Here is a 23,648-nt window from a genome sequence, read left to right on the forward strand (position 1 = left end):
CTGTTTTCCTCCAGCTTCATGAAATACCTACTCACCTTTCCTTCACACACACACACGGATTTACACACCTTTACAAAAACACAGAACTTTTATGAAGAGTTGACCGTGTGATTGTGGAAGCTGGAATGGCATGGTCAAAGCCTCAGGAAAGCTGGCGTAGGTCAGGCTCAGTCCAGAGACAGGAAAAGGCTGAAGCGCAGCTCAGGCAGGCAGGGGGAGAGGGAACCCAGCCTTCCTCTGCCTTTTGGTTCTTTCTGTGCCCTCAACAGCTGGATATGCCTGCCCTGGGGTGGGACACCTGCTCTGCTCAGTGTCCCAATTCAAATGCTGGCTCCATCCAGGCACACCTAGCATCTTGTTGAACCAGACACCTGGTGGCCCAGTCAAGTTGATGCACAAAGTCATTCATGGTATAGGGGCTTCCCAGTGGCTGCTGCCAGAGCAGAGATGAGTGATCGACAGAGAGTAAGCATGGAAAAGCGACGTGGCTCTCAGCCGTCGCCTGCATTCTGCTCAGAAGCTTTTCTGTCTGTCTGCAGAGACTGGTGGCCATGAACATGCCTCTCAACAGCGATGGCACAGTCATGTTTAACGCAACCTTGTTTGCTCTGGTCCGAACAGCTCTTAAGATCAAGACCGAAGGTGAGTGTCCCCAGGAAGTAGGACAGGTGGCAGGAGAGGGGGGAGATATGTTCTTCCATCCGGACCACTGGGAAAAAGGGTACAGCGAGGCTGGCTGGGCTGGCTGCTCACCCCCCACCCTGCCCTGTCCCTTCCTCACTCTGTCCTTCCTTGTTGCTTCACTGTGCATCAGATCTTTGCTTACCATGTAGAGGAAATGGGTGAGCCATCGGTGTTATATATTAATGTTAGCCGTCGCAAAACACACCGGACACCGGAGTAAGGGAAAGGGTTGATTGGGGAACCCCCAACAGACTGGAGTGAAGGGGCGGCGAAGGAAAAAGAGAGAGAATATAAGAAACAGAGAGGAGAGGAGCTAGCAAGGAGAGAAGATAGAGCAGAGCAGAGGAGAGAGGAGAGCAGAGCCAAGAGAGAAGAACCAAGAGCCCAGAGAGCGCAGGAGAGAAGGATCAAGAGCCAAGAGAGCACGTGTTCAGGAAAAGGCCCCTTTAAAACTTTGCCTGAGGGCGGGCAGGGAAGCAGGAGCCGCGAATCCCATAAGGATGGGGGTGGAGCCTGGCTCAGGTAGCTGGGCCATGCGGCCACCTGGCTAAAACTGCACCAGTTTCCTAACAATCAGGACAGGGGCAGAGCAATCACAGATTTACCCCAGCTGTCCCTTACTAGTTGTGTGATCCTCAGGAAGGGATTTCGCTCTCCTGGGCTGTGGTTTTGTCTGTAGACGGAGCTAAACCCCACCTGGGCAGGGAAGATGCTGCAGGTGAAATGAGGCAGCCACTCAGGAAACACCTGGGGGTCAGCGTCTTCCCAAACCAGGGTGGTCTTCATGGCCACACTCTGTCCTGGCCAGAACCTGGTAGAACGGCCGCTGGGGTGGTCATGGAGGCAGTTCCAGGGGCACTTCAGAGGCGCAGTGGGGAGCACACAGCAGATGGAGGAGTGCCTGGGAGATGAGGAAGTGGAGACCTCACAGGGAGCCAGGGCAGAGGGTCCTGGTGGAGGAAACAGAGGAGGAGGAGGAGGCAGAAGGGACACGTGCTGCTGGGTCGGGACACAGGCATTGTCCCACCACCGCCGGAGCTCAGGGGGAATCTACCCGGCCATGCTAACATGTGCCTCCTGGTGGCCCGCTGCTGGTTCCTGGCTCCAGGCTGGTACCAGTAAGGGTTCCTAAAGCCAGAGGATGGTCTTCTGTGCTGATGTGCCAGGAGACCAGGTTAGGAGACAGACTTCGGCCTGTACAACACAGGACCAAGGGCGTGTGGCCTGGATGAGTGCCTGCACGGAGCTGAGGGAGGTGCATTTGTGTGAGGTTTGGGCTGGATCTTCAGCAGTGGAGGCAGGACTTGGAACAGTCAGGCAGGAGAAGGCATTTTGGGCTGGGAGCAGCTATAGTCTCTGGGTGCTGGCCTCGGAGGGGTAGGCTGGGCTCCAAGTCGGTGGAGGGACTTCCAGGATGAGACCAGTCCTGCAGTGCTGGGATCTCCCCCGGGGAGGGTCTGGTGATCCCTGTTGCCAAAACAGGAGGCATCATTGACCCTGGCTGGAGAGAGCCTGGTTGGAGGAGGGGCAGTGCCTTCCTCCAGGTCTGATGGGACAGCCCAACAGGAGAGGGAGAGGCAGCCAGGGAACAAGATCCAGGCTTATCTTTCTGCTTTTCCCTTTTGGGATTCAGGGAACCTGGAGCAAGCCAATGAAGAACTTCGAGCTGTGATCAAGAAAATCTGGAAGAAAACCAGCATGAAACTGCTTGACCAAGTTGTCCCTCCGGCTGGTGGTCAGTGTAATCTATTTACCGAGTAGCTTGTGGCCAGTGCATTGGCTGGGATGATAGCATGTCCAGGAGGTCCCGAGGGCGCTTGTGGGATGCGTCCTGTGCCAGTTAGAACCCCAAGGCCCGCATCCTACAGGACGCCTGTGGCCGCTTGGTGTGGCCACTTAGGGGTAAACACGGCGACCATTCCAGATCAAGGAGGAGGCTTCCGTGGGAAGGGGACCCAGACCCTGATGGCTGGGGCAGGGGTCTTCATGTTGGTGGAGGGATTACTGTTAGAAAAGAGGCTGCTCATCTCTATTCGAAAAGTCTCTGTTCTTTTTGTTGCAAATGAAATATGCCTCACCAGTTTTCCCATTAGCTTTCAACTTCACAGTTGGAAACTTCGCATGAAAAATAGCTTTTGAGAAATGGTATTTTTGAAATGATCTTACCAAGACTGGATTCACTACTGTAATGAACAAAATGTCCTTTTAATGAGAACGTAGAGACAGAACTAACAGGCATGCTTATTTCCTTTTGTTACTGATCACAAATTAACTGACTAAACTCTTTTGAACTTATATATATATAAATCTAATATATATATATATATATATATATATAGACACACACACAGAGTTTTTCCAGACTTAGAAGTCGAGGTGGTTTTTTTTCCTGTTTTATTTTCAAGTTTTAAAGGTGCAGGATCTGTTCACCCTGTGCCACCCTGGGCTCGGGCATGTGATAAGCACATGGTGCGTTTTCTAACAGGCGGTATGTTTATAGCGTCTGTGCCCCCTGTGGCTTTTGAGACCCGTCTGGCTCAGGTCTGGAAGCTGACGCCACCAGAACCCCAGGCAGGACGATGGCCAAGGCCCCTCCCTCTCAGCAGGTGACAGTCTCCTGCTCTCAGGGGCCAGAGACAGCACTGTGTTGGCCAGCTCTGCTCCTCAGAGTGAAGCGAAACACTAGGCGCTTTTGTCGCTGAAGGGAGCCAACCGCTAGCTGGCTTGGCCACCAGCGTAAAGCTGGAGAAACTGGGCCAGAAGGAAGTGGTGAAAGGAGGGCCAGAGAAAACTTGCCCCCAGAGAACGGATGCTGCACGTTTAAAACAACTCTTTGCTTGTCGTTCTTTTTCCTTTCAGCTGCACAGCCCAGTGCCCGCATGGCTTAGGGGAACTGCTTTGTAAAACTGTTGTAACGTTGTGCTTGAGCTTTTCCTGCAGCCTCCATTCCTCTCAACTCTGAGTCTTTGAGAATATTCTGAAGCAATTCTGTTTTAGGGTGGTGGCATGGAATCAGAGTTATCTCTCGCCAGCTGTATTCCCCTACAATGTTTCGTGACATCCAGATGCATGCTTCAGAATAGCGGGCTGTGCCTGTCCCTGGGAACCTCCCTTGCCCCGGCTGGCAAGGGGGCTCAGGGCCCCCGGGCTTTGCCTTTTATCAAAGAACAAGTGCAGAGTTTGGCTCACCTTCTGAACTCCTTCCCTCTCCAAAGACAGTGGACTTTGAGCTCCTGGAGACCTCGAATAAGAGCCGCGTGTTCTCCCACTTTGTTGGTTCAGTCAGTAGGCCCAGCTTTCTTAAAATGGATTGGAGGTTAGGGTAGCACGAGGCACTGAGAACCCTGCAAAGAAGAGAATGGGCCCAGCAGGGGGTGGAAAGTTCTGGAAGTTCCAGGCCATTAGGTGCGTAGTGTGTTGCTTGTCCAGGTTGACTCTGACGCAACACGGCTGCCCCCGTAGACCCCCGAGGCAGGGACTTGCAGGCCGTGGTAGACAGACTCGGCCGTCCGAGGTAGGGACGTGGTGCCTGTTTGTTGTTTTTCCTTCCACCTTCTAGTAGGCCAGTGGCTCCCGGAGTTCCCTGCACCGCGGTGCACTTAGCAAGTGATCTTGTGTGCGCACCCCTCTGACCAAACAGATGAGCGGCTCCGGAGGCTGAGGGCATCCCTGTCGCTGACCCTGTAACTTGGTCAGGCCGTGCGAGGCGGTCCCCCGCCCTGGCCACCTGGGACCTGCAGCTGGCGGTTCTCTGGGAGTCCCTCCCAACCCCCTCCCCTCTTGGGCCGGCCTGGGCCCGTGGATGTCACAGCCCTGGTCTCACCCCAGGCTCTCCCTTGCCTGCTTCAGCCTTCTCCTGCCGTTTGCTGGATCCTCTCCCCTCCTCCTTGGAGGGCCCCTCTCCTCCCCCAGAAGCTCTCCTGCCGTTGGGCCCTCATCCTTGGCCCGGATCTTTGGGTCTTTGGCCTCGAAGAACACAGTGAGCCAGTAGCACCTCCTCCTCTTCAGGCCTGAGCTTGCGCAGCCCCTGCGCATCGGTCCCTTCTCTTCCTTGCTTCTCTGTTCCCCCAGAGCTCTGGCTTTGCTCGTTCCTGAGAACTCTTCCTTAGGAAGCCAGTCTCCCAGTTAGCTCAGCATCTCAGTGGAGACCCAGGGGCGCTTGGCTGCTGTCCTGCAGAGCCCAGGGTGAGCCCACGTCTGCCCTGGAGGCTGGAGAGAGAGTACAGTTAGTCCTACACTTGCTGGGCAGATCCTGCTGCAGGATCTCTTCTTCAGTAGAGCCGATGTCTTTTCCGAGGGTCCCAGAGAAGATTCGGGATGCTGGAGGACCGAGGCTGGCCATGACAAGGAAGGCACAGCACCCCCTTGGGCTTTCCAGATGTGCTGGCCAGGTAGCCGGCAGTCTGCTTTGTGTAGGCAGCCCGGGAAAGGGCTAGACTTGTACTCCACCAGAGCAGCTGGCCAGTGTGGCTGGAGATGGGCTATCTCTGGGGATAGGGGAGGAAAGGACCCCAGGCTCAGGAGGACAGGTCCTGGGTTTAGGTCCTGACTCGACAGCCCTGGGCAAGTCTCCCCATCTGTCTGGATGAAGGGATGGCACATCCACCCTGTAAGAGGTGCTGTGAGGAAGCCAGAAGACCCACATGGAGTTCCTGAGCTAGGACTTGGTATCTGCAGGTGCCCAGTAGTAAAAGGCTAGCTAGTCCTTACATTCTAAAGGCACCTGGGCCCAAGGCCCGGAGGCCAGTGGACAGAGCGAGGGGTGACGCACATGGTCCGTGCCTTCCTCTTACTTCTGGCTGATGGACAGTGCATCCCGAGACTGCTGGGCATCACCTTTGGACATAGTGCACAGAGTCTCAGGTGGACATGGCGGCCCCTTCACCACTGCAGCTTCCCACCTGGTAACACTGAGTTGCTTCTGAGAGGGAGGTCCAAAGCGGGCTCCCGCATGGCCTAGTGGTCTGCAGTTGGGGAATACGGCAGGTGGGCAGTGCCTCCCACGTGGGTGACAAATGAAGCCCACCAAGGGCACATTGGTAACTCTGGTGGGAGCCAGCACCGCCTCCCACCCCCAGGCCCTCACGCTGTAGGAGCCACTTCAGCAGATGGCACTGTCCGCAGGTTGTGAAATCAGTGACTCTGATGGCCCGTGGTCACCCTAGGGGATGACCCAGGCCCGAGGATGTGCACCTTGCTGTGCTTGCTCTCACGTTACCCTCATAGTGAATCGGAGGGATGTACCCCTTCCTTACAGATGACCCCTTGCCCCAGATCAGCGCATAGCTCTTGGAAGGGCAGCCTGGCCAAAGATCAGGTGTCGTGAAGCCCAAGTTCCAGCAGCTCTTCCTCCACTCTGCCCAGGCCCCCCTTCTCCGGCAGGGCCCCCTAGGGGGCCAGCTGCTCCTATGTCCTGAGCATTCCACTCAGGAGACCTCAGCCCTCCACAGACCTGGTGGCAGGCACCCCAGGGAGACCAGAGGGCCCCATCCAACTCACATCTGAGGTGGTTTCCCACGAGACAGCCAGAGCCCCTATTCTGCCTCATGCATCACCCGTGAAGCCATCAGCAGAATTCTGATTGCCCAACGACGCGCGTTGGAGGCTGCTTCTGAACCAGGCAGAAGTAAGCGCGGCGCAGCTGTGCGGGCAGAGCAGCAGGTCCGGATGAGCAGCCCACACGTGGTCTCCGGAGTTCGCTGGCGGAGGATGGGGAGCTCGTGGCCACCTGGATTTGCAGCCACTTTTCTGAAGCTTCCCCTCTCTCTGAGCTTTGATGTCACCTTCCCAGGTCTCTGTCTTCAGCCACTGGGATTTGGATGCTTAATTGCCCCCTGCTGTTGATGGTGATTACACATGCAAATCCCTCTGTGCAGGGGCGGGAACATGGCCTGTGAAGCCTTCTTTGTTTGGTAATTTTTGTTTTCGGTAAATAACCAAGACGGCATTGCATAGTTTTACTAATACGCTGCTCTATGAAATTCATGACGGATATATTAACTTCTGCACCTTGGAGTATCAGTTCATGTGACAGACTCTAACGATGAGCCTTGACTGCTTTGCAAAGCCTTGCTTTTTGCTAGATGGAGTCTCCCGGGTCGTAGGCTGAGAGCTCGGTGCCTTGTGCACCGTCCCGCCCCACCCCCGCCCCAGCCAGAAGCCAGTGTTGAGGCTCTTGGTCCAAATGTGCTGATCCGGGAGAGCTGTGTCTGGTCTCTCCGTTTAGATGATGAGGTAACCGTGGGGAAGTTCTATGCCACTTTCCTGATACAGGACTACTTTAGGAAATTCAAGAAACGGAAAGAACAAGGCCTGGTGGGAAAGCACCCTGCGAAGAACACCACAATCGCCCTGCAGGTGAATTGTCCCCTTCTCGTGTTTGCTCTTTTCACTAACGATGTTCCAAGCTTATTTGAAACACTAGAGAGCTGGCTGTTCATGGGTGAGCAGTCCCACAAGGATTTTGTTTAAACTGAGATACTGCACACTCCCCCAAATGTGGACTGCCCAGTTCTGGGCCGCAAGGTAAGTGCTCCCCACACCGACCTTGCCTCCTCCATGGGGCCCTGCACCTGCTGCTGGCCAGCCCCATGTGACAAGGGTCCCCCCACCCCGCCACCCCACTGCACACACACACCAGGGCAGCTGTGGTGTGAGAAGAGCGAGCCTGGCCCCTCCAGTCTTCTCCAAAGGCAGCGTCCTCCAAGCAGGCCCACCACGCCCCAGAGCCCTGGGCTCAGGGTCCCCGCTGCCCCGGAACAGCTTTCCATCTGAACGCAAGTGCTTTGTTTTGTTTCTGTTTGTTTCTTACCCCACTGCTTGTTGGTTTTTGGTTCATTTCAGTGACATCCATCACTTCCTAGTGTGTACCGTGTGCATGCTTGCGTGTGTGTGTGTGCGCGGTGTGTCTGTGTCTCTCTGTGTTGTCTCCTGGCGGCCCTGAGGCTTGCTCGACAAATGCTGCTCCCTCGCACCCAGGCCAGCATCTGGCCCCTCTGGCCTCCTCCAGCCCAGGCCCTGCAGCAGGCCCCTAGAGTGTGGCTGTGCCTTTCGGGAGCCTCTGGTACCATGCGGGCTCTGTGCATCGGAGGGGTGTAGAATCCTAGGTAAGCCCAGAGCTCGGGGCTATGAGGCAGGTGTGTGGAGGGGAACGGAGTGACAGAGAGACCCGCAGGACAGGGGTGAGGAGGGGAGCTTTGTGAACGCCAGCGATGGAGACCTCAGGGCAAAGTGGGAGTGGCAAGAAGGTGCTGAGCACAGAGGAAGTGCAGCTCGGCCACAACCGTGCCAGATACTGGACAGCTCTGCCGCTCGGGGGGCTGGACGTCCGCTGTGCCCAGGATAAACAACTGTCCCGTGTTTTGTGTACACTGAAATGACCGACGTCCCCGTGACCAGCACATGCCTCAAAGTTGGCCTCCTGGGAATCGATCAAGTTCAGTGTGGAACAGCCCTCGGCTTTTGCCCAGGGAAGAATGTCCAGCCACTGCTTTATCTGGAACGTGATGGCAGCTTCGGGAGCGTGAAGGTTTGTCTGTGGTCTCGCTGGGAGAGCGAACGTGAGTGACTGAGTGGGGAGTGTGGGACGCGTGTGTACCCGGGGTCTTCATAAAGTTGGTGGAAATGCGTATCGTGAAACTGCGTGGGTTTCAAAATTGTTGGCATCACGATAAACCGAGCACGTAATCCCATCTTCCATGAACTTTGTGAAGTCCCTTCGCGTGTGACCAGCTCGCACATGACTTCGTGTGACTATAACCTGCAGATTCGTGGGGTTACGGCTGCCCAGGGGCTGCAGGAGAGGCCTCCCCAGGCGGCAGGCGGACACTAGACGGGGCTGCAGCCAACCTCTGGGCTCTGTTTCTCAGTGGTTCGGGCAGTGGCAGGCTCAGACAGCCCGTTGCTGTCACCGGTTGTGGGGTTGGTCCTGCCGGGGGGTCTGCACACTCAGCGGCCTCCTCCTCCTGCAGTTCAGTGCCAGCCTTAGAAGAAGCAACTGGAAAGGCGCCTTGGCACCTCTGAACGGGGCTCTGGTCCCTGTGTGCTTGGGCCAACATGGCCAGGTGGGGGCCCAGGAGCGGGAGGGGTTCATGTGCCTCTGACCAGCCCGATGGTGTGATGGCGCGCCCCACAGTGTCCTCTGCGCACCGTCCCATGAGTCCGGACAGTGGGGTCAGGCCCTGATGATCTTCTGGACGGGGAAGCCTGCTCTCTGATCAGTGACTCCCGTCATAACTTAGAGCAGCCCCCTTGGCTGTGGGTTCAGAGATGACTGTGCTCTGCAGAAGTTGTGTGTGTGTGACGGCCACTCAGGAGGAAGGCTGTCACTGTTCTGTCAACATTGTGTGGCTTCAGGGCTTGTTCTGTGACTGGATGGTGCTTTCGCTTTTTTTAAACTATGCAAAAAAGGAAAAAAAATACATGGCTAAATAGCGAGCGACCTGTTTGCTTAGAGGTCCACCCAGTCTCAAGTCGTGGGTTAAAAGACTCAGTTCCACTGTGTTATAATCATGTCGAGGGGCGTTTGCTCCTCGCACGCACATTCCCCTCACTGTTCCTAGAAAGACGCTGGCTTTCCTGGTGCGCTTCAGGCACTTGGGTTAGGTGACAGCAGCACGTCGCTCGTGGGAGTGGAGTGGCTGAGACCATGTCTGTGATCTGTGTTGCGTACCCAGCCCAGACAATTACATTCCGAAAATGCATCTGAACTCTGCAACAGTGAACTGGGAGAAATAATGCTGAGTACGTGTTGGCGTCCTCTGCGGTAGAAGCGGCTTGAGATGTGATTCGTCGCTTTGCTCCCCATGGGTGTTAGGAGGCTTTGCTTTCTGCTACAGGGCAAAATACCACAGGACGATGTGGCGGTTAGGGAGATGGGCGACAGTGGGACAAGGACAAGGACGCACGCCCTGGGGAAGGTCACTGGGAGTGGGCCTGGGCCTGGCCCATTGAGATAGGGGGCCGGCAGCTTCTTCCCATGACAGGGCACCACGGGCTGACCGCTAGTGGGCAGTGCGGTGCGGCCAGCGCTGTGTGAGAAGTGACAGAAGTGACGGCAGAGGCTTGTGCGTGCTTGTGCTGCGTCGAGTGCAGTCTGTCTGAGCAGCTGGCAGGAGAGGCCCAGATTCTCTGCTCCCCCGCCCCACGCCATGGGGCGTGGTCTTCAAGGGGGCGCACACGTGCACTGCGGCTTTGGACCCCGTGGGCTCCATCTGATCTTCCATTCAGACCGACTGTCGCGCTGCCGGCCCGTGCAGGGGAACGGCTCGAGGAGCCCCCGCCACCCACGCGTGGGGAGGAGCTCGGCACCCCGCCTGCTCTGGCCTCCGTGGTCTGAATGAGTGTGCAGTTCCCATCCATCCTCATCCTTAAACCCAGCCTTCTCTCCAGCCCCTCTGCGGAGGGAGCCGGAGAGAAGCTGCTTCAGGCCTCTTTTAATTTCCTCTCGCTCATCTCCCACGCGCCATCCTCACTTTGGTTTGACTCGGCATTCACTCTCCATCCATCGTTGCTACATCTGAGTGACCTGCAGATCGCCCCGGGGAGCAAACAAATAAAGGGATACAGCCACGCAAAGGCCCGGGCTCCCCTCCCCACCCCCGGCCAGGAGCAGCGCACGCCCCGTGTCCCGTCGTGCAGTGTGATGTGGACGTCCGGGCAGGTTACAGACGTGCGTTTGGCCCAGCGTCTCGTGGGAATGGTTTTGTTCATTTCTCTTCCAGCCTTCAAGGATTTCCTTTATTCTAGTGGAGTCTGAAAAGGCTGTCCCGCCCACTCCTCCCAGACCCGAGCCTGCCCATCTTCGTGTTAGGAAACCATTATCTCTGGCTATGAAGAATTGAGCTGCTAGGTTGGGTCATTTTAGAGCCGTGTCGCAGCTGTCAGACAAAGGTGCAGGTGGTCCAAGGGGAGGGGAGGTGGGGTCTTAGCCCAAGACCCTTAGACCCCAGTGCACCTTGCAGTAGCCTTCCTAGAAGGGCTCGGTGCGGCAAGACGGAATGGTGGGATTCTCCATGGAAGTGTCAACTATGGAAAATCAGACCCGTTCCCATGTCACCTTGATCCCTAACAGGTAGTGAGACGCTCTGTGACGAGCATGAATCTACCCAATGCCACAGAAAGGCTCTCTGGGCAGGTTTTTTTTTAATTATTTTTATTTAAGAGGCGTTCCCCTGCTAACTGATGAGATTTCACTGGCTGATTCGTTTGTTTCAGATGCTTGAACGGATGCTTTAGAATTTTCTGCCCGAGCTCCGGCACCAAGCTGGTTAGTCCCGAAGGCGCCTGTGGCTCAGGCCCCACGAGGGCAGAGGCTCGAGCGGGCTTTTTTCTACTGAGACAGCATTTCGGGAGAAATGCAGGAGAAAGCAAAGCCAAGGGCCCCGGGAGACCCCGCCCGAGCCAAGCACTCCTCCAGAAGGCGGCTGCGGGGCCGAGGCCGCCTGCCTGGCGCGGACGCTGCTCGCAGGGGCTCTTTCTCGTGAAAGGGGCATCTGAGGCCAGCCGCTTGTCCCTCCAAGCAGAGACTCAGAGAAAGGGAGAGAGAGAGAGAGAGAGAGAAGGAAAAGGGCGGCCGCCCCGCAGAGAAGTGAAATGAACACAACTTCCTGATGCTGGCCAGTAAAAATAATAATAATAACGCTAACGATCGTAAAAATTGAGTACTAAACAGATGAAGCAGATCTCCCCAAGCCGGGGCAGCTGACTTTGGCCCCGAGCGGGCCCGGGCTCCCAGGACCGGCCCGAGGACCCCTTGGCGCTGAGCGAGCCGACTGAGTTCCTTCGCCGGGCCAGTACGTCACGACCTCCTGCCCGCCCGGCCCTGCTCACTGAGGTGACCAGGCCAGAGGGCAGTGACCAGCGGACAGGCGGGGAAGCTCAGATACACCCCATTGAAACTAACATACACCTGCATGCCAGAACCAGCCCAGGCGACACCTCAGGTTCCATTGTAGCGTGCCCACAGGAAACACCGTCACACCCAAACCTCATCTGACATTGTCCGCCCGCACTCCTGCTCAGAGCCAGGCTGGGGACGCCTCTTTGGAAGCAGTGTGGTCTAGTTTCAAGGACACCGCGAGTCAGGGAAACCTGGGCTCTAGTCCCGGCTCCAGCGTCCACTTGCTGTGTGACCTTGGGCAAGACACTTAACCGCTCTGTGCCTCAGTTTCCCCATCTGTAAAATGGGGGTAATCCTGTCGACCTACCTCACAGGGCTGTTGTGAGGAATAGCTAAGTGATTGTAAAGCACTTTGAACGTATTCCCGCTTATTATTAAGACTACAACAATAATAATATCGTATGCCTGTTTACTACCGGAACTTGACAAAATTCTTGTTTTCCTTTGATCTCTCTTCTGTTCTGTACTGTAGCTATCCTTTGAGAAAGAGAATTCTCCCTTTTCAGATGTCTGGGCAGTGCGTAAAGGTGCAGGTTGCACGCTCCCATCTTTAGAACAGCGGGAGTTGGCCCAGCAGGGCGGGTTGACAGGAGCATCTGATTTCAGATTCTCGGTGGAATCCCAGTGTGGCCCAGGAGCCTGTGCCTCTGATGCTCAGCCCAGGACACCCCGAGTGGCCCTGAAGTACCCTTAGTGCAAAGGTCATGGGGAAGAGTCTCAAAGATGGTGGGGGGGGGCTCTGTGTGTGGAGCCAGGGCACCGTGGTGCAGACTGGAGGCCGTGCACGTGTGTGCGTTCACAGAGTGGGGAGAGGGAGAGGGGAGGGCCGTGTGTGCGTGCCAGGACGCCCCTGTTTCTGGACCACGAGGTTGTTCCTTCCAGGCCCCTAAAGTGCAGGAGTGCTGGGGGCCAGGCAGAGGGGTGCTGTGGCCTTGGCCCATGGCTGCAGTGGCTGTGGCACCAGGTGGCCTGACCTGCCCAGACTTGAGCTGATCTCTGGGCCTTGTATGGGGGTGGCCCCAGCTCACAACTCTGCCTCCTTTGTGCCCAGACTGTGGCGAGCCTGAGAGCTGCAGGGAGCTGCGGTGGGCTGTATGAGGGCCCAAGGGCAGGGCTGCAGGGTGGATTAGAAGGTGGCCAGTGCGGCTGGTTTGGTTGGACTGCTATGACGATGTTGAAGCCTGGGTCTTCCTGCTTCCCAAAGCTGTCACCTCCAGCCTCTTGCATGTCTCCGCCCCCATCAGCAGCCCAGGCTCCCTCCCAGGCTTCTCTGTGGTCTGGCAGCTAGAGGGGCCGTGGAGACCTTGCTCTGGTCTGAACAAATGCCCGCTTCTACTCTGCTGGGGCAGCGCCTGGGATGTGCTGAGTGACAGGACTTTGTTGAGAATCGGATGCTTCCTTCCTGAAGGGAGGCTGCTGAGCCTGGTGGCCTCGGGCAAGGGGCTGATACACCCCCGGAGAGACCACCGTCCTGTCTGGCTGCTGGCGGCTGTCTGTGCCCATGCCTGCCCATGCCATCCTCTCTCAGAGGGCGCCTGTCACCTGCTGCCTCCTAGATCTAAGCTCCTACACTCAGAGCGCCCGGCAGGAACGCCCCCGCCATGGCCCGGGCAGCTCGCACGGGTGGCATGGCGCAGGCCCTTCTGCACGCTCCTTCCAGATGGGGGCAACTGGGAAAAGGTGACTTAGTAGGTCCCACCTAGGGGCTGGGTTAAGTGAAAGAAAAATCGTGTCTGCTCGGGCCTGGCTGTGTGACTGGTTGATAGCCAAGGCTGATGATGAGTGAGCCGGAAGTCCCGAGGGCTGCCTCCCTCCTGGGCTGGAAGGGAAGCAAGGCTTCCTGGAACTCCACGTGCAGAGGCCTCTGGCACTTCTCTCCGTGGGGGAGAGCAGAGCTTTGAGGGTCGAGCAAGTTGTAGGAGGGCACTAGTGTGTATTGCTTAGCATCTTGAGACACACCCATCACCAGGATCCCTGGTGCTAACCCCTGAAGTTCTTGGATAAAAGTGATGTCGCAGGCCCGTGGAAGCAGAGGGGAGAAGGGGTGTCAGGCTCCTCTCAAGCAGCCTACACTGTGGCGTGACCCTGGTAAAAATGAAAGGGGTGCACGGGATTCTCGGGCACCACGTTCTTGACCCTTTCCCCTCAGAGACTAGCAGTGGTGTTCGGGAGTCCTGGAGCAGGTGGGAATTCTTAGGAGGAGCTAAGGCGAGCTGCGCTGTGCAGTAGTAAAACGTCTCAGTTACTGCAGCCTGCCGCTTCGTAATGCGCTGCTAGTACCCGCACTAGCCCAGATGCATCCTGGCTCAGGTATCGACAGGAGGGAGCTTGCTACAGCTTCTTAGCAGTTCCCACGTGGGTAAGTCTCTGGGTGCGTGCCTTTTCTTTGGCACCTGTCTCCCCAAGGAGCTAAGGGGAGGGCTTACGGTTCTAAGGCAGAGTGAGGCCAGCCTTTAAAAAGTGCTGACGATCCAGCTCAGAGAGGCCACATGTGAAGGAAGTAGGAGAAAGGCCAATGGGCTCAAGCATCCTAGACCGGGGGCAGAGTCTGACACCTGAGCCCAGGCGGTGCTGCCCGTCGGAGGACAAATTGGTCCTCCAGTTCACGACAGTTTTTGTCCTTTGGACCCTTTTTTACTCTTTAAAATTGTTAAGGACCCTTGCGTATCAATATTTACCATCTCGGAAATTAAAATCGAGAAATTTTTAAAACAAGAAATGCAAGCACAAAGACGCCCGAGTGATGACATCATCATGCATCACGTGGCCTTGAACCTCATTGTGCTGTCACGAGAGAACGACTGTGTACAAGGCAAAGGACATCCTGGTCTCATGCAACTCACAGCGACCTCATGCAGCCCCGAAGGCGACGTGGGATGCTCTGCGGTCCCGGCACTGCTGCTCAGGGCCGGGCCAGGGGCAGGGGCTGAAGTCCTCCTTAAAGGCAGAGGGGGCTGGAGCCTTGTGGCGAACCCCATTGTTGGGCTCCTGCCCCAAAACAACACCCACCCCTGAGCCATGGGGCTGCCCGGGCCCCACTTGTCCTGCCATGCTGGGGCTGGGAGCCACGTGGAGTGGCCTCACCTCACTACCTGTGCGGATCTAGAGGAAGGATAGACTGAGTGCACCATAGGAGGTGTGTTTAAAAGTCTCGGCCACTCCACGTTGACACAGTGGTATCTGCAGATGTGTGCCACACAGAGGCTCGGTTTCGGTGACACCTTGTGATCATCTGTCATTTCGTGTGCCAATTGAGATGAGAGCTCTGAGAAGTTGCTAGAAAGGCCCGCCTTGACAAGGTGGCACCCTACCCTTGCAGCTGTGTGTGAGTAGGTGCGCAGGCCAGAATCGGTGCGGCACTGGGGATGCGTTGACTTTTATGGAGCTGCGTGGCATCACGGGATGAGCAGGCCTAGGAATGTTGGCCCATGACGTAACCCCACGGACACACTCTTGACTGTCTAGTGGAATGTAAATGGGGGGGGGGGGGCTCACAGAGACAGGCAGGAAGGTCAGATCAGAACAGAGGGTGTGACACACAGCCTCTGCTGGACCTGCAGTTTGCAGAACGCGCTGTTGCCAGGAAACCCGCACACGTTTTCTTGAATCTAGTGTTAGAATTAGAGCCAAGAATCCAGGCAGGATGGAAGGAGCTAGCTGTCTTGCTCGTTTGTAGGGCGAAATCGTAGGTGACTTCAGTTTGTTTCACCTTGCAAAGTGATGGTGACCAGTGTGCTTTGCATTGCTGAGTGCCGTGTGCCCACGTGGCAGCTGCCTTCTCATGGAGACTCGGAGTCACTGCGGATGACTAACGGAGCGCGGTGCCTGTGGTTTGAACACTTTGTGTCTGACACGAGGACTATTCACAGGACACACAAAGGCCACCCCGTGACATCTTCCCCTGGAGGAAAGCAGTGACACAGTAAGGGGTGTGCCCGTGTGTGGGGGGGGTGTGTGTGCAGAGGACAGCTTGGGGATGAGCAGGTTTATTCTGTAAGAATTCAGTCCTCAGTTCTTTGTTCTGATGGAACTACCCCATGGTTGTCCCCTCTCACTGAGCGGGAGCTGAATCCTGTGAAGGGGTTAAGGAGAACTTGGCCATTAGCGAGATGCCTGTGTGGGTGCAGAGCCAGCCTGGGCTGAGTGAGGACTGCATGTGACGGGTCAGGCGGTGCCAGGCGAGGCTCCCTGAGCTGGAAGCTGCCAGCCTGGTGCTCTCGCATCCTGAAGATGAGTGGGCCGACCCAGTCCCCGCTGGAGACCTGCCTCTCCCTCCTCCACTGCTACAGCGTAGGTTTCTGTGTGGGTCTCTGGGAGTGCGTGCATGTGTCTCTGTGCTGGGAGAGCTGGCCAGGGGCTGCTGCGTCTGATGGGGCTGGCTTAGGGAGACAGGTGCCAAAGGCATTTCAGGGGCATCCAGGTAGGAGAGAGTGGGCGAGAGGAGGGAAAGTGAGTGAATGTCTGTAGTTGATGTCAGAATACCGATGTTTTGCAGTTGCTTGAGAAATGTTTAGATTTTAGAGTTTGATTTTTTTTTTTTTGGTGACTTATTCGATAGAATAACTATCTATAAAACTCCAATTAAATGGTGTCTAAAATTTAAAGCAGCAGTCTATAGGCAAAGCGCCAACATGTCTTTTTAAAGGAATATTTATGATAACATCTCACGTTTTAAAATCAACCAGAAGCTAGGCTTGATTCTGTTGAATATTTTCTAAGATTGGACATCTTAAAAATGAGTCAATCACGTTTATATTTTATAGCCATTCTGTTTATTCAAAACCATAATCCTACTTTGATGTGAATGGAATGACCCTGTGTAGCTTTAATTGTGTGGGTTTAAATGGTCCTGACCAGATTTCAAATGAAAAGACTATTTTGCTGGTAGAGGTAGACACTGATATGAAATATAAAAGACTGGATCGTTTTATTGATTGTGTTTATTTCAAGAAAATAAGGTTCTTTTGGGGGCTGTGGAAAACAGCTTTTTTTTTCCAAGGGTTTATAATAGTTTCTTGTGTTTCTTGGAATTGGAACTTGTGCCTATGGGATTTTCGGAGCAGCCTAAGCTACCTTTTTAGCTTGAAATGTGTGCTAGAAAAATTTCATTACTGTGTTTTGTGATATGTAATTCAGGGTGCTGTGCTTACGCTTTGTTTCAAAGGGACATCTGTTGCCCTCACCATCCTGGGGACACCCCAGCCCCTGCCCCTCCCAGCCCCGCCAGATCACACGTGATGGAGAAAAGTCGGTCCCCGCCTCCTCTGGGCGCGCTCTTCCCCATGCAGAGCGTGCAGCCTGCAGTCCGGCTCTCTGGCCCCTGCTGCTGTGTCGGGGAAGAGCGGTGTGTTCTCTCCTTAATAAATACGTTGTCGTCATCTGTGGGGCGGCATCGGGGCCGCCTCAGAAGCTCGCCGCGATTTCTGTTGCACACATGTTCTCTGTCCTGTGTCTCGGCTGCGCCGTCTCTCCGACTGAATGCTAATCTCTGTATCCCTGAAGACGTGCTGGAGACTGTTTCCTGTTTTTGTCATGCAATGACGTTGTATGTGTATCTCAGTGAAATGTCAACCCATCAACAGAGGATGATGTTAAAAATGATCCAAATAAATAGTTTTCTATTTCTTGTAACCAGACTTAGTTCCATGGGCTCCATGCCAGTGAACACGGTTGTCTGTTGTTCGAACCCAGCCATGGGCCTGCCTTGTAACACGAGCCATGGCGCAGGATGCCCTTGGGGCGTGTTGGTGTCCCTGCGCCCGTTGTGACCTGCGGTTACTCTGTGGAGATGGCAGCAGGTGTCTCAAAGCTTGTCTCTGGTTTGCACGCCGCAGCTGTGGAACCAGAGCCTCCTCGCCAGCTGCTCCAGAGGCTGACGGTGGAACGCTGGCTTAGCTTGCCCATCCCTGGGCAGTGGAGCCCTAGAAAAATACTGAGCGAAGGACCTGCGGGCTGTGGGGCACTGCCTGCCACCACTGTTCTCCACACGCCTGCAGCCCCACTGTGCAGGAGCTTTGACCAGTGTCACATGAGAGTTTGCTTCTTGGTGGCGAGTGGGTATACCCAGAGCCGGGTGATTCCCAGCTCCTGTGTGCTGGGCTCGGGAGTCCTGGGAGAGGAGATGCATGCATGTGTGTGCATGTGTGTGTGCACTGAGTTTTGCACCTGTGATCAGAGGGACAGGAGAGTGACAAGTGGCCTCACTCACCACCCCAAGAACCATTCTGGGTGTGGCCTGGGACAAGTCTTTGCTTCCCTATGAGAGCACAGCATTTCACAGAAACCTTAAGGCTTTGAATCTTGGCACCCCCACCCCCCACCCCACCCCAGCTGATGAAATGGAAAGACCTGTTGCTCCCCATTCACAGAAAGAGTCAGATAAAACCCGCTGGGTATGCGCTGGTAACAATCAGCTCAGGCTGGGGCTGTTATAGACAAGGTCTCTTGGGAAGCTCCTATGGGAGTCAACATTCTAAATTAGCACTACCACCACTAGTGTATGCAAAGACCAGGCTTTTTAAGATTTTATTTATTTATTTGAAAGGCAGAGTTACAGAGAGGAGAGCAAGAGAGATCTTCCGCTGGTTCACTTCCCAGATGGCCACAACGACCAGAGCTGGGCCAGGCCCAAGCCAGGAGCTTCTTCCAGGTCTCCCACCTGCGTACAGGGGCCCAAGGACTTGAGCCAACTACTGCTTTCCCAGGTGCATTAGCAAGGAGCTGAATCAGAAGTGGAGCAGCCAGGACTTGAAACAGTGCCCATATGGGATGCCAGCACTGCAGAGGATGGCTTAACCTGCTGTACCCTAGTGCTGGCCCAGGGTGTCTTTTTTTTAAACATATTAATTTATTTTTATTTGAGAAGCAGAGATGTCCCATGTATGACTTCACACCCCAAATGTTTGCAGCAGCCTCTGGCTGGGGTTGCAGCCAGGAATCCAGTGTAAATCTCTCCCATGGGTGGAAGACACTCAAGTACCTGGACCTTCACCTGCTGTCTCCCAGGAGTTGCGGCAGCAGGAAGTTGGAATCGGAAGTGGAGCCAGGACTTGAGCCGAGGCACTCCAGTGCTTGTCGTCCCAAGTGGCATCTTAACTGCTGTGCTAAATACCCCCCAAAGACTGGTTCTAAGCATGCCCGCAACAGGGAGACCCAACCCTGCTAGATCCGGTACAACATTGTCCCCCAACCTTTCCGTTCCCCCAAATGCTTCCCACCAGGTACATGTCCAAGGCCTGGTCACACGCCTTGTCCCTGTCCTTGGCACAGCCACTACCCTGTGCAGGGCACTGTGGAAGGACATGAAGGCTGTGTCCTCCGCTAAGGACCAGCTCCCAGCCCAGTTCTCCTTTGTAACTGCCCTGAGGTCGCATGGCTGATGTCCTAGGCCTGCTGGCAGCCTTTGGCAGCTGCTGACCACCAGGAAATGAGGAGGCACCTCCTGGATTCAGGCCTTAGACCTAGAAACAGGAGTAGGGAAGGCTGGCTGTGCGGCTCAGGGGCATGCAGGGTGCATGCGTGGGGTCCATGGGGCCCGGGAGGAGGGGCCCTGTGCCCCCTCTAGAGGCTGGGCAGCCACTCTCCATCTAACGTGTGCTCTCTGTTGGTAAGTTATCAGCCGGCACATGGGCTGCAGGCTAGGGCGCCTCAGATGGCCAGGTGTGTGTGCGTGTCTGTCCTGTACCAGTCCAAGTGTGCTGTTGGCTGCAGTGTGTGTCACTCACTCGTTCATGGCTTTAGGGCGGAGCCGGTGGGCTGCTAGCTTCCCCTCTGCCCATGACGGGAGAGCATCCTGCCACCCTCCTACAATAGCTACGCTCCCCTCCTTGCATTGTTCGTGGCTTGGGGAGGTGGTGCCCTGCAGGTGGCCCCTCTTAAAGTTGTCCGTGGGACAGGGATGTGTGCTTGTGGCCGTGGCTGACCCTCGTGCAAGGCAGGGTCTCTGCAGAGGAGGTCACAAGGTCGCAGGCCTCAAGCATTGCCACCAGGACCATCCTGACCTCCTGACCGCATTCGGCTACCCTCCTGTTTCAAACAGCCTTTGGAGAAGTCTTTCCCTGCCTCCCAACCCCACACCCCGCACATCAGGCAGGTGCAAAGCCATGCCCCAGGCAGGACCCCGGGGCCCACCAGTTGTCTCACCGCATGTTCTGCCATTTTCATTGATGTAGGCGGGACTAAGGACACTGCACGACATTGGGCCGGAAATCCGCCGTGCTATATCGTGTGACCTGCAGGACGACGAGCCCGAGGAAGCAAAGCGGGAAGAAGAAGAAGATATGTTCAAAGTAATTATTCCACGCCTAGCTGGAGAGAGCAGGGCAGGACTGGAGTTGGGGCAGTGAATGAGCCACAGAAGAATATGGAAAATGCACACCAGCCGCAGAGTCCAGGGGGCTTCCAGAGCACATCCTCCCCACCCCCATTCACCAGCACCTCGCCTAGGGCCAGGCCAACTCCTTCCTTGAGCCTGCCTCCTCCCCCTCCCCACTGTCCTCTTCCAATGGTGACAGCCACGGTGCAGGGGGGATGTCCTGGGTCCTTGCAGCCACTGCCCAAGTTGCCCTCCTTCTCCCCCGGAACAGCTCTTGGAGCTGCCAGCCCCCCAGCCCAGAGGGAATGCCTCCTGGCCAACCCCAGGGCTGCCCCCCAGCCCAGCTTGGGTGTGCGTCACTATGGCTGGAGTAGCAGCTGAGCGCTTTCTCCCAGCTCGGGAACTGGTAGCCTTCCTCAGTTCATGGCGAGGGTGGGGTGAGGGGGAGGGGAGCCACATGCCCACGGCTGCCCCAGTGGTGAGACCCTCAGGTTGTGTTCCAGGGATCCTGTGGAGCTTGCCCTGAGTTTGTTTTTCACGTAGAGAACTGAGCTGACAGAGCTGGCCTGCGTCACATGCTTGTTACGTCACCTGGTGTTGTCTCCCATTATTTTGCAGAGAAATGGTGCCCTGCTTGGAAACCATGTCAATCATGTTAATAGTGATAGGAGAGAGTCCCTTCAACAGACCAATACCACCCACCGTCCCCTGCATGTCCAAAGACCTTCAGTTCCACCTGCAAGGGATACTGAGAAACCGCTGTTTCCTCCAGCAGGAAATTCGGTGTGTCATAACCATCATAACCATAATTCCATAGGAAAGCAAGTTCCCACCTCAACAAATGCCAATCTCAATAATGCCAATATGTCCAAAGCTGCCCATGGAAAGCGGCCCAGCCTTGGGAACCTTGAGCTTGTGTCTGAAAACGGGCACCATTCCTCCCACAAGCATGACCGGGAGCCTCCGAGAAGGTCCAGTGTTAAAAGGTAAACTTGGCGGCGGGTCTGCCCTTGGCAATGTAGCGTCTGCCCGCAGGGCTGGGGGCACCTCTGCCCTGGGTTCTGGCATGTGGAGGAGACTGCCTGCAGGCATTACCTTCAGACCTGTGCGTGCCACCGACGCACTGGCCGTGCAGGCAACAGAGAAGGGGCCCCGGCTGCCTTACGTCCCGCTGCCTGGGTGCCCCTGAGAACAGCCCAGGTGCAGCAATGCACTCTGGGACAAGGGGCTGGCAATGTTTCTCTATAAAGGGCCCGAAAGTAAATATTTGTGGCTTCTAACAGCTCACCTCTGCCGTGGTGGCCATGAATGACCTGGGTGAGGCTGTATCTCAATGAAACGTTCTTTGCGGGCACTAGATTTGAACTGCGTATATTCACATGGGAGGAAAAGACATTTTTCTTTTTTCTGTTCTTTACGAACGTGTCAAACTTTATAACTCACAGGCAAATGCCCAAACCGGTGGCCGCCTGTATTTGACCCGTGAGCCCGGGGTTGCCGACCCACTATCCTGGGTGGCAGTGGGCTATCTGCATTTTCACCTGGTTGGAAAAGTTGATAACTGTGTCTTCTCCCTCCCCTGTTCTGCCTTTCCTGGATAGAACCCGCTACTATGAAACTTACATTAGGTACGTGCTCACTGCCTGCCTTGGTGTGTGAGATGCTGTGGTGTTGTGTGCCCAGCTGGCCTCTGAGTGCCAGGCAGAGGGAGCAGTTTCCCTGAGCCAGCCAGCCAGCTGTCTGAACTGAGGGCTGTGGGCTTGAGGGGCGGACGTCAGAGCAGCTTTCAGATCCATAGCTACACAGACTCGGCACCAACCAACGAACGGTAGCCACGTGCCTGGCCGAGCCCTAGGCCGGCTCCTGCAGGCCGCATGCCAGCGATCCCAGGCCTGGGTAGCCAGCAAGCCTGGCTGTTCTTGGAGGTCCAGCATCTCATGATTTTCTCACTTGCCTCCCCTGCAGCCCTCAACATGCATGCAGTATGTTCTGTCCTGTAGAGGAGGGGTCCTGAGAGGCTCGCGGAGGGCTGGGTGTTGGGTGCAGTAGTTAAGACGCTGGTTGGGAGTGCCTGGATCAGAGTCCCAGTTATGTTCTCAGTTCTAGCTGCTGGCTAACATACACCCTGGGTGGGCAGCAGGTGATGGCTCAACTGGCTGGGTCCCTGTCACCCACATGGGAGTCTCGGATGGAATTCCCTGTTCCTGGGTTTGGCCTAGCAGTGTGGCCTGAGGGCTTAACCAGTGCCCTCCTGCTTGGGGCAGGTACATGCCAGGAGAGGCCAGGAGCCCCCTGCAGGGACACTGGCCCCACCAGGGACCTGGCTGCAGGACGTGTCTGTCTCACTCACCACTGCAGGTCCGACTCTGGAGACGAGCAGCTCCCGACTATTTGCCGGGAAGACCTGGAGATAGACGGCTACTTCAGGGACCCCCGCTGCCCGGGGGAGCAGGAATATTTCAGCAGTGAGGAGTGCTACGAGGAGGACAGCTCACCGACGGGGAGCAGGTGAGGGCTCGGGCTCAGGCTGAGGTCAGCAGCACCCCCGTCCCCTGCCCCGGGAGGCCAGGGCCACCCGCAGCCGCAGTCCGGAGCCCTCCGAGGAGCTGAGCGAATGCAGGAGCAGTGTGGACCCATCCCGCGAGGCCCGCACACTGCTGGGGCGGTGAGGCGGCAGCGTTCTTCTGCAAGAAGCACTGGGGACAAATTTTGGTGAACGTGTCCGTATAGTAACAGTCAAGCACAGGCAGAGGGGACGTAGCTAGTTCGGGGCAGCACTGATTTGATAGGATAAAGCCCATATTGGCCCCGCTGTGGTTCTCCAATCAGCTTGAAGGTCACGTAGCCTATGGTAGCCTCCCGAGTGGTCCTTATGGGCCTGGGCCACACCCGGGGCTGTTTGCCTGATTGGTAATTATAAGGCCCTTCAATGGTGGTGGTGGGGGCGGAGTGATTGCCTGGGGCTTCTGCTGCTTGCCAGCAGTCCGGCATCCCAGGAGGCATGGTATGCCACGCCCTCCTAACCTCCTCCATGGGCTAGGCAGGCTGTCTCCCAGCCAGGCATAGGATCACCCACAGGAGCAGGAGACGTGGGGCCGAGAGGTGCAGAGTGGCTGTTGACCCAGACGTGTGGACTTACTTCCACCACGGGCCTTGGAGGCCTTTGAGTCAGGACCCCCGAACATGAGCTGGGCCCACCCAAGGCCCGGCTAGCCCCTCTCTGTGGGCACCCTGACCTCTGAGAGATCAGAGATGCTGACTGCACTGACCCAGGAGCTGCCCTGGGACGTCATATGCACAGCAGCTCAGCCAGGGTCCCAGGGGCACAGAACCTGCTCCTGCCTCCATCAAGGGGTCTCTCCTGGGAATGAGGCCACAAGGTCAGAGCCGAGGCCCCTCCCGGCTTCTGTCCTGCAGGAAGAAGGCAGTTTACTTAGGTGCTTTGCTTCAGGACACATAGTAGGCGCTGCAGGGGCATGAAGGCCACCTACCACGCCCTTCCCCATGAACCCCATCTCGGCACGTGCGCCCCAGTGGCCCTCAGCCGTGCTCTAGCCAGTCCTTCCCTCAGACTTCCAGAACCATTGATCCTGAGCCCAACAGACTCTGGGGTTCCTTCTTTGGGGCCTTGGCTCCTGTCCTGCCCACCGTGTGGCCTCACTCCTTCCGCTGGCCTCCCTCTGCTCTGCAAGGACACCCCAGGACCTTGCTCCTTGTTTTCCTGTGCAGACTTCTAATGCCCCCTCCCCA

At 56.2% G+C, this 23,648-nt stretch overlaps 1 protein-coding gene across 5 annotated transcripts in view; it reads left to right on the forward strand.

Annotated features, from left to right (window-relative positions):
* CACNA1D (calcium voltage-gated channel subunit alpha1 D) overlaps positions 1-23,648 on the forward strand; it is a 505,293-nt gene that overhangs the window by 475,568 nt on the left and 6,077 nt on the right. For 4 of the 5 annotated variants that reach the window (XM_062201090.1, XM_062201094.1, XM_062201093.1 and 1 more), the window contains 7 exons: positions 540-642; positions 2,318-2,419; positions 6,911-7,041; positions 19,756-19,872; positions 20,517-20,884; positions 21,500-21,526; positions 22,257-22,406. In XM_062201090.1, the coding sequence (XP_062057074.1) occupies positions 540-642; positions 2,318-2,419; positions 6,911-7,041; positions 19,756-19,872; positions 20,517-20,884; positions 21,500-21,526; positions 22,257-22,406 (998 nt within the window). The remainder of the gene's footprint in view (positions 1-539; positions 643-2,317; positions 2,420-6,910; positions 7,042-19,755; positions 19,873-20,516; positions 20,885-21,499; positions 21,527-22,256; positions 22,407-23,648) is intronic. The other variant, XM_062201096.1, reaches the window with a different exon arrangement.

This window comes from Lepus europaeus, chromosome 9 (assembly GCF_033115175.1).
Source record: "Lepus europaeus isolate LE1 chromosome 9, mLepTim1.pri, whole genome shotgun sequence".
Classification (NCBI taxonomy): Eukaryota; Metazoa; Chordata; class Mammalia; order Lagomorpha; family Leporidae; genus Lepus; species Lepus europaeus.